This window comes from Macadamia integrifolia, unplaced genomic scaffold (genome assembly GCF_013358625.1).
Source record: "Macadamia integrifolia cultivar HAES 741 unplaced genomic scaffold, SCU_Mint_v3 scaffold1430, whole genome shotgun sequence".
Lineage (NCBI taxonomy): Eukaryota > Viridiplantae > Streptophyta > Magnoliopsida > Proteales > Proteaceae > Macadamia > Macadamia integrifolia.
Window position 1 is genome coordinate 152,631 of NW_024868201.1, and position 10,735 is coordinate 163,365.

The 10,735-nt window shown below is 39.5% G+C and overlaps 2 protein-coding genes across 2 annotated transcripts; one reads left to right on the top strand and one right to left on the bottom strand.

The window, feature by feature from the left end:
- The first annotated feature begins 540 nt into the window (after window positions 1-540).
- Window positions 541-1,372, top strand: LOC122063703 (FAS1 domain-containing protein SELMODRAFT_448915). Its single transcript, XM_042627399.1, has one exon. It carries the CDS (start codon window positions 641-643, stop codon window positions 1,370-1,372), a length of 732 nt encoding a protein of 243 aa, XP_042483333.1. The 5' UTR covers window positions 541-640.
- Window positions 1,373-2,027: 655 nt separating this feature from the next.
- Window positions 2,028-3,549, bottom strand: LOC122063704 (bZIP transcription factor 16-like; the record flags this gene model as incomplete). Its single annotated transcript, XM_042627400.1, is given in 3 exon segments — window positions 2,028-2,494; window positions 3,254-3,379; window positions 3,472-3,549. Coding segments are annotated over 3 exon segments (324 nt in total), but the record flags the coding sequence as incomplete, so codon positions are not given.
- Between the last annotated feature and the right edge of the window lie 7,186 nt (window positions 3,550-10,735).

The following is a 10,735-nucleotide window of genomic DNA, read 5'->3' on the forward strand; positions in this document are numbered from 1 at the left end:
CTGTCACACATCTGAGATGACTATTGAAATCCAAAAAATCCTCTTTCAGAATCACAGCTATTAGTTGGGCATGGTGTGCTACCAACACCCACACCCAAACAAAAAATATCTCATTTTTTCCCAATTTCCTCTGGTAGTGAAAGAGGTGGAGCTAGGATCTAAAATAAGTCTAATACCATTGCTGTTCTGCAATGACCCTGCCAGAAAAAAAATCAGAATTTTCTTCTCTTTCCATCCACCCCCCCCTCTCTCTCTCTCTCTCTCTCTCTTTCTTTCTTCAACCCTAGAACCAAACCATTTTACCACTTCAGTTGAAAGAATAAAAGAAAACCAAGAAAACCATTAAAAAGGGAACGGTAAGAAGAAAACAATAATTTATAAGTCAGGTGGGTTGATATGAGCTTACTCTATAATTTGTTAATTATTGAAAGAAAGAAATCATATTGTGACAAAGTATAGAAATCAGTGTACTTGCATTTATATACTAACCGTAGAAATCTCCAACATGCAGAAGGCATGAATCCCAGTGGTTGAAGCAGAAGAGAAGCATGCTCAAGCTGAAGCTTCCCTACAAAGCACCAACCCTACAATTGATGAGAATAATAAGCCAGAGACAGTACAATAGCATTAGCACCCACTCATGGCAACTTACCTGGCCTTGTTGATCCTGCTAATTGATCTGATTTTATCTCCTGGTGCTGCAGATGGAATTCCCACAAATGAGAACCTTCTTGTTGCAATTCAAGAGATGCAGAAGGCCAACTACTTCACTTTTGTCATGCTCATTAACATGTCCCCACCAGATAAAATACCAGGGAACATCACCTTCCTGATGCCCAATGACCGGGTGCTATCAAAGATTATGCTGCCAGAGCATGCGGTTACCGAATTCCTGTTGAGGCATTCCATCCCTTCTCCCCTGCTCTTTGATGACATGAAACATTTCCCAAGTGGGTCCACGATTCCAACCTGCAATTCAGACTTCATGCTCAACGTCTCTAACAATGGAAGAAGGAGCTTTTACCTCAACAATGTACAGATCATTAGCCCAAATATCTGCACGACTGGGTCTTCAATCAGATGCCATGGCATTAATGGGGTATTTTCTGTAACTGAATCGCAGCACAACTCCACGCCGCCTCCACCGACCTGCTCTTCTGCAACTCCCTCAAGGGCATCGCAGTCTCCAGCTCCGGGAGATCCCATGACTCCAATAGTGGCCGCCACATCACCCACTAGTTTGGGCGATGGTGCACAGAAATCAGGCTCTTGTTGTGCCTTGCCTTCTGCAGCATTCCTCCCCTTGATAACAACCTGCATGATACCATTGTTGATGGCTGGTGGATTTTCAAATATAGTGTTCAGTAGATAGGAAATTTTTTTACTTGTAACCATATGAAAGTGATGGGAATCCCTCATGCGGCAGATGATCAGACAATGTACCTAACCACCAAACTAAGTCAAACTCACCAGCCAACATAAACCAGTTTGTCTATTTGAATTTATTGTGCAGCTTTCTGCTTGTAGAAACCAAGATTTAGACCAGGAGAAATATGCATTAGGCAAACAGTAAAATATAGAGATATTTCCTGGTATCACTTCCATTTTGGTAAAAGGAATATATGGCAGGAATTCTAAACACCCAAACAGTTCTTTTCAATTTGAAGCATTTTATCTTTTTATGCTCAAGCAATACAACAGATGTATATTTTAAGTATACGATACCAATGCAAATTCATAAGATCTACAAAATAAACATCCACTGACAGCTGTACAGGGCTCGTTCTCAAATTCCTTAGATTCTCTCATTTGTCAAATATATTGATAAACCAGATAAAATTCCTTTGCACATATAGTATATGATGCTCCACAAAGAGTACAAATTTGTTGTATTAAACCAGTCTCCTTTGTTACACAAAGGTAGTTAAGATGATCTAGCTGCTACTCTTCCTTTAACACACAAAGGGTAATTCAATGTTCCACGCCCTTGTCACATATACTATATATATATAATAATTCACAAAGAGTACATAATATTTGTTGTTTATTAAATCAGTCTCCTTGGTTACACATTGCTTTAACTATAATAATACAGGTGGGTAAGATGATCTAGCTGCTACCCTTCCTCTCACACAGAAATGTAATACAAGGTTCCCGGTTCCACCATCTACATTTCCTACTAGGGCTTCAACTATTAAAGATACTTTCAAACGACAGTGAGGGAGTATACAGTTCTGGTATAAACAGATACCCAAGATTCAAAAGGTCAGCTATGTCGAATCTTTTGAAAACAAAAAAAAACTTAAATAACTGGTTTCTGCTAATGGGTTAGGTAATGCTCCAGGAAAATATATTGGAAGCAGTGCTGCTGGTCTTATTGACCACTCTGCACAAGTTCTGTTTGCTCAGCTTGTTGATCATCATTGCCAGATTGTTGGTCATTCCTGCCAGTTCTTGGATCTTCTTGATCTCCAGGGATTTCCCCGAGTCTCTCCTGCACAACCCCAGTTTGTGAAGGTATCAAACAACATATTTCATCAGAAAAAGAATACATGCAGTCCTGAGTGTTAGAGGGTAAAGCTACATCATGCGGTAGACACGCAGGAAGCTGGAACCACAACTGCTTCAGAAACAGTTAAGTGAACTTGGAGATTAGACTCTCAGCTCATGAACAGTCGAAGCTCCAGTGCACCCCAACTTTGGATAACTGGGGTTTGACTCATTACTTGAATTAATATAACATCAGATTGAATGCTTAATTGGGCATATGAATTTTTTATTATTATGTATTCAATTATTTGCAAGTAAACTCCAGAGTTCACTGGCAGGGCCTCAATGCACCAGTATAAGGGATCCCACATGAGTGATGTTTGTGTTTAGAAAACGTGTTAGAATAAATGCAGCCACCTAGAAGTAGAATCCTGTAAGCAAAATCAAACCTCATCAAGTGATCCCTAATAGATGCCAATAGACTTTTCGTATTGGTGTTTACCCACTCAGTTGACTGATATATTACACTGATATATTACAGACTAGAATATAATCACCGAATCAGGTTTGTGTGATCTCCTACGGGGGACCAATCAAAGATCAAACAAAGTGGGTCCTACAGAAGCCAGGTCCCGTGTGTGTACCACATGTTCCGAGATTCAGTTAAGAGATTGAAAAGTCTCACTATAGATTTGACCTTCCAGCAAAAGGGGAGGACGAAGAGAAGAAGCAGAAGCTAATCTATTTGGTTTGCAATTATCACCTTCAGTGAAGCATTCTGTGAAAGAAGCTGCTCATACTCGCCGCGGATACAACTTACTTCAGATCTAAGAGTGGTGTTCTCTTCTTTCAAAATTTCAACGCGTTGGGCCAGCTCCTCACATTCAGCCTAAAACTCAAATAGGAACAATGAATAATCAAAACACGTACACACACCCAGCAGCTTATAATAAGAACTGCACATTGTATGGGACAATGCACCTGCTTGCGCAACCTGGATCGCCGGGCGGATTCCCTGTTTGACTGCTTTCTTCTCTGCCTTTTCAGTTCTCTCTCATCCTGAATTCAGCAAAAAAGTTGCATCAGCCAACATAGGGAAGACAAAAATAATTGCAACAAAGAATATGCAAATCAGAGTACAATATCTAGAAATACAATCCCACAAATACCTCAATGGAGACTATAAAACAAATTAGAGAAAATGCATGTGATACTTCTAGGGCATTGCTAACCTCACAGAATATGTGAGGCAGATCACTCAAAACTCGAACACCATCAGATGGAATCATTTGGAATCAGGACCCCCATAAATAAGGGCACTGGAAAATAAAAATTTAAGTTTCCAATAGCTGGCTGGGCTGTAACTTTCACGAGACTCACATAATAAATCCGTTAGGCAAGCATTTTCAAAACTTCTACAATGGGTGGGGTGGAGAGTTTAAAACCCAAAGCCCATGCTCATCTAAGTAGACCCTGAATTAAGAAAACTGTGTACACCCATGATACTGAATGATTGTATTTCTTGACTTCTTGTAATTGGTGAATAAAAAATTTGTGAAGCAAACAGAAAAACTTTGAGACCTCCTCCTAGTGTAGCAGATTTAAATCATGAAGCCTCTCTAAATAACAGCCCAATATAGCTCTCACTTTCAGCTCAGTGTAAGAAAGGACTCCTGTGACTTACCCTTCGAGGCACAGCTTAAAGTAAGTGCTAAGGAAAATCCTAATGCTTATATGATATATTCCATGCCAAAGGTGGTTTTGGGCTTCAATCATGCATTAACTCTCTATTTTTCCTTTTCTTGACAAATACAATTATTTAAACAAATATTCACATATTTTATACATTTTCCTTTCATTAATCATATTTACTCATATAAAAGAACTCAACCTTCTATGTATTAATTTAATGGAGGCAGTATTTTGTTTGCAACCCACATGCAAATTTGGTGGACAGGCACCTGGTTCAGCAACGTTGCAGCTTGGATGGAGCTGAAAGTTTATGGAACAGCTAGATCCCAAGGTTCCTTGCCCACATGTCAAGTTTAAGCCGAATCGGAGTTGGCGAAGCCACAAAACAAGGCATTGAAGAATCTGGGACTAGCAAGAGGGTGGATAGGACTACCATGGGGTGCATGGACATACATTAATGCAATCTCAGGTCACAAACCCTGCTTTCGGGTCTCTATGGGCACACAAAAGTGATGAAATTATCAAAAATAGAATCGACTGGAGATTTTGCAATTATTAAAACAGTTCAGATCCTTGAAAGTGAAGTAATCAACAGTACCAAACTCTAAAAGGAATCCTGAATAAAAAAAAGCGTTTCTGGCAATTAAAGTTAAATGAGGGATAAAATATAAGGACGCCAAAGATATGACGGGCTTTTACGGAAATAACAAAAAGATTTTTATTTAAGAAAATAAGAAGAAGAGGTATCATCTTCCTCGAGACAAGAGCAGTATCCCAGTGGTATAGTCTGGTTGCAAACAAGAAATCTCATCAAATTGTAGGCCAACCAAGATGAAACCTGGGACGTAGATCCATAAAACTTGAAGGCCTACCATTTCCAAGCAACATATACTTCAGCACAGCAACTGATTCATTGAGATTTAAGGACTGAAACTGAGCCTAGCGGTAATAGCAGAGCCAGATTTGATTTCAGGTTGAAATCTTCCAGCAGGGTTGAACCTCAGGGGCAAAAAGATCTATGGTTCAAGTCGCCAAGAGGTAAGGCACTACTCCCCAGAATTTCAGGCCCAAAGGTTTAGAATCAAAGGAGTTCCAACAACTTTCTCTTAACTCAAGAATACCGCACATAGCAGAGAAAGAAATATGAAAGCAGAATATGACTAGGAAGAGAAGAAAATAGGAGAAATAAAGGGAGGAAGGAGGGACTGGACCTGAAGTAGGAAGAGGACTGACGAGGAGAGGTAAACCAGGAGCCCCGATCGGCTCTGGTAGACAAGCCACACAGGCAACAACTCAAACAAAAATTCAATATCAATCTCTAAATAATCAATCGGTGCAGTAATGTAAATATCTAAAACAAAACGGGAAAGCAAATTGGACTCAATCTTTTACTCTACCAATGCTACCTAAATTCCAATATAAATTAAAGTGCAAAGTACAAAAATGACCCCAACTAAATAACAGATCCGTACCAACCCCTATCAGACCAGAATCCTCCTGGTTTGGATTTGGTTCATCTGGGTCTGAGTTTGCAGATCGGATCATGCTGGTCCAGCCACACACAAGCAATTACATCAAATGGAGCGTAAATGATAGAATTTGAGACAGAAAATTTGCCACATGATCAACCTAGACCATCGTCTAGATATTCAACGATCAAAATTACAAAATCACTCTTCCACATGGTACAAAAATGTTTGCCCACCAATAGATTTTTGTTGCGGTTTACCGACCAAAAAATATCTCCCCTTAATTCAATAACTAAAAACCCCTTTGTTCATAAGACTTAAAACTCAAACCTCATGATGCCTCATATCAAACACACTTCAGTTTTAAGAAATTGTTTCAGCTCATCCTTTTTTTTTTTTCAAAGAGATATCTCAGGTCTTCATGCAGTTTTTTTATTCCTAGGTCCTCTGATCAATCAAAAATAGATTAGGGAAGCTGAGTTGTTTGGGTAGTTAGTTGTTGGTCTTCTTTTCATTTGTTCTCCATTTTGATATAAGTGAATTTTTCAATAGTTCGGGCTGCTCCCAGCGGCAGAATCAAGGTTGAACCATGTTGACCCTTCGCACAATCTCGAGACGAACCAGGTCTAAACTGATTTTTGGGCTTAACAAGATCTTTTAGGATTTATTTAATTAGAGAAAGATTTGAGTTATTTATTTGGGAAAAAATATGTGATCTTTTATTTTGATAGTTATTAGGCTAATTAGGTAGTTTCCAATTTAAGTTTAGGCTAATTAGGTAGTTTCCAATTTAAGTTTTATTGAGTTTCTATCATATTTTAGGGTTTAGAAGATATGAGATTTTATTTGATTTTAGTTTAGATTTTAATTAGGAAGTTTTAATTTCAGTTTGGTATAAATAGGCATGTAACCCAACTTGCTAAGCATGTTTTCAAGAATGAATTGAATGAATGGTTATAGTACCGGGTAGGTGCTTAATCCTAGTCATGTGACCATCCTTTCCACCCCTCTCTCTCTGAAATCTCTCCTTTCCCCCTTCCCCATCAATCGGTGGCTACTTCTTTACTGTTCTTGTTGGAGTGTATCATGATATTTCCTGCTGCCCTGTTTCAAACTGGATTTTGGTGACCCATAGGAATCGATAGATCTCCCTCATCTCATCCTCTTTCCTCAAATTTTTGGGTGTTAGTTCATCATTGAGAGGCGACTCTAACCCTTGAATCTCAGGCATGAAAGTGATCCCTGTTGTGAGAGATTCATCTGCAACCCTAACCAAATCTGTATCTGCCGCCCTTGTGATTCCAGGAGTAGAATCTGAACATAATACTTGATCTTTTACGTTTATTTTGCCTCAGGGAGGAATCCTAGAATTCCATCTATTTTCCGAATTTGGAAAAGTGCGGATTTTCAAGAACGGGAATCTTTATGATATGTTGGGACTCTTATGATAATCATCCACACCTGAAATGAATCTTGATGCCTGAAAGTTGGATAGGATGGCCCCTACGTAAGGATTATATTGATTGATAGAGCTGGAAGATGCGATCCTACACTTGCAATTTCAGCCCAATCCTAGTCCTGACCAATGAGATCCTTCACTTGGAATAGAGGCAACCCTCAATGGTTTTAGGGATTTCGAAGGTTGAAGATGATTTTCAATTGTAAATTGTGTTTAACGTTCTTTTCTGTTATCCCATAATAGACCTACCTTAGCCCTTTAATACCTAATGTCCTTATTTTAACTTTGTTTCCAAGAATACCCTTTAACCCATCTTTGTTACTATGCTACTTCTAGGTGGAAGTTCTTGGATTACTATTCTGCCACCCCTTACTAGAAACTTCAGCATCTCTACAAATTGTCATTGTAAGCTTGTATTTGGATTTTAACTAATTAAGTGGGCCCATAAGTGATCCGACTAGGTTTTGGGACCCAGATCCGCATCAGTCCCTCTCTCCCTCTCTTTTCTTCCTCCTCACCTCCCTTTCTCTGCTTCTTCATCTTTGGTTGGAGCATCGTCGGTGGAGCTGCGACTTGGCCATTAGCCCGTAGGTCACCATCCCCGCTAGGCCTGTCTAGGCTCGTTTGGCTTCCCACGCAGCGAGCATCCTCGACGCCTCCAATTCCATTCTCCTGCTCTCTCCCCAATCGCCATCTTGCACCGCCGCTGCTTGGTCTCCAGCTAGCCTTGCAAGTGCCTGGCTCACTTGGCTAACGCCGATTTGCTGCCAGCTACATGACCAGAAGCCTATCAGGCCGCCATCTATGCTCGGTTGAAAGCCTTTTCGCCGTTGCCCTCCACAAGGCCGGCACCCTCCATCGTGGTTGTCACCTCCGCTAGGCCAACTGCTTGTTTGGCCATGGCCCTCCGCAAGGCCAGCGCACTGCCGCCATGGCTTACCTCTTGACAGATGTGCTCTCGTGACGGCCAAGAAGATGAAGAGATGAGATAGGTTGTTAGGGTTTGTGGAACCCTAATTCGATTAGACTTGGTTGCCCTTGCTTGTAATAGGATTCTTTGTTTTGTATTTAGCCCATGTGGGCTTTCAATTGTTATGGGCATGTTAGTGACAAGTTTTTGAGTCTTTGAGCCCATGTGGGCCTTGGTTGTAGACCTTTATGGGCCTTTGTTACCCTTATTGGGTTTGTAACTTTCCCTTTGGCGCTATATTCTCCCTCCCCCTTCTTTCAATGCATTTAATATTTTATCCAAAAAAAAAAAACCAAATTCAGTAGTTTGGAGGTCTTTATTTTTAGTCTGGGTCATATTCCAGTCATTCATCAAGCCCTCTTTTCATAGGGCAAAATCTCTGTTCTGCTTCAATTTGATCTGTGTTTGTTTTCCTTTACAGTTCAACCACCCACTATCTCAAGATGTGAAGTTGTTTGGTAGAGTTGAGGCCAAAATAGGATTAGGGTATAGTCTAAATGTTATCTTTGAGAGTCATGAGTAGTCTTATTTTATTTTTTGGGGGGAATTCTCGTTAACCTCCCCTGAGGTATACCTCGATATTAAGACCATCCCTCCTTGTTTCAACAATTACGACAACCTCCCCTACTTTTGAAAATTAATTACATCCAAACCCACTCCGTTAGTCAAGGACTGTTAAGTAGTGAAGTACCTATTCTACCCTTTTAAAGGTGAAAATACCCTCTTAATGTAGTGAAGTACCTATTCTACCCTTTCAACCCAAAGCACACACTGTTCTTCTTCCCCAACCTAAGAACCCTCCTAGCCAAAGAACATTCAACCTGCATCCTTACCTCCACTGCAATCCTACACACGGGCAACAACTGATGAAGAAAGGCTTCACCCCAACAACCATCGTTATCACTCTAGAGACAACTGTCGATGGGGCTGCTTTAACGTTTGTAAAGTGTCAACTCTTTCTTTCCATATCATCGTCACTTCTTCAATCAAAACATTTCAGTTTAGTTCTTTGTTAGTACCCTGACCTGATTTTGACATTTTTCAACAGTGCCTGCCCATTTGGGCCTGTTGAGTCAGCCTCAGCTCACTCCAAAAAAAAAAAAGCAAAAGAGAATGGACATAGTGGAAATGTGGCTACAGTTGAAACGTGGATCTACTTTTAAATTCAATTCACAGTAAGCTGAGACTAGTGGGGCCATTTTTTTATGGACCAGGTTGTTTGACTAAGCTTAGAACTTAACATAGGAAGACTTAGACTTAGAATTAGTACCACCTCACTCAATACTTTTAAGTATTGGTATCGGTGTTCATATTAATCTCAGCTGATATCGATATATGTCAATATGACATCAATACAGACTCAGTGAAATTGGGTCGTATTGAGTCGTATTGAGTTGATTTGGTTGGCTAGATCCATTTTTTGTCAATCCACTCGATTCATATTGGTACGGTCAACTTACCTTCGCTGGAGGTTGCATATTCCTCAGGTGGCCAAAAAGATGCAGCTTCTCAAGAGACTTGAGAGTTGCAGGTCCTCAGGTGCCAGTCGTAGGCATGAAGGAATGAAGAAGTCCAGGGTTTCATTCGGATCAAATCATTCTCAATGGTAATACAGGTAAGTGGGGTTGGGTAATTTGTGTTCTAGTGCAAAAGGTAAGATAGTCATTTGTATTTCAGATTTAACATCGTTAGAAAAGACAGGACAGTTGTAATTGTTGAAACAAGGGGAGATAGTCTTAATATTGAGGTATACCTCAGGAGGGGACAATTCAAATTCCCCTATTTTAATTTATTCATTTTTTTCGGGGTGTGGCATTGAGGTTTTTTCTTTGGGGTGAGGTGGGACAGTAAAGGAATAAATTAATTAGGAGACTACAAAGCTATAAATACTTCGTTCCTTTTCAAACAGAGTTGAAAAATCTCTTAACAGTGCTGGACCTACTATTGTCTCTACCCATACTAGGTGTAGTTCCTATAAGACTCATGCATGTGATGCTTCTAAGCTCAATACTTCTATGTTTATTTAAATTTATTTTATATGTTGTAACTTCCATAAATCTACATTCAAGGTGTAGCAAAAAATGGCCTCAGGATTTTGTCCGACTCTAATGAAGAAAACATTCTCTGAATACACATATATACAAGGAAAAAAAGGGTATGGATAAATAAGGACAAACATCATGTTTTCAATCCAGTTAACAATCTTATCATGATCTTATATGGATCTGTCATTAAGCACGGAACAGGCTTGCTTAAACATAGACCAAGTGTTTCTAAATTTGCTAATGGACTTCTTGAAGCGGTTCAATTTCATTGCTAAAAATTGAACATAAGGGATCATTGTTTATAACTGATGCAGTTGCATTAGACATTAATCATGTATGGAGACTTATAAGCAAACTTGGGTTTGGGTACTTATATCATAGGTTAGGCTTTTTTTTAATAGGCCTAATTTATAAACCCATAAAGTGGGAATAACATTAGTGCATGGGATTATTAGTTAAGGGCCCGTTTGGTATCGTTTCTGTTCCACAAACGCCGTTTCGTATCAAAAACGAAAATTTCAGTTTCTGTGTCAAAACGCAGTTTTAAAACGAAAAAATGGTGTTTCAAAATTTCAGATTTTTATCAAGAATTTTTTTTTTTTTTTTTTTT

Excerpts from the sequence above, each read along its gene's own strand:
- LOC122063703 (XM_042627399.1), top strand. The coding sequence starts at position 641 with ATGGCAACTTACCTGGCCTTGTTGATCCTGCTAATTGATCTGATTTTA.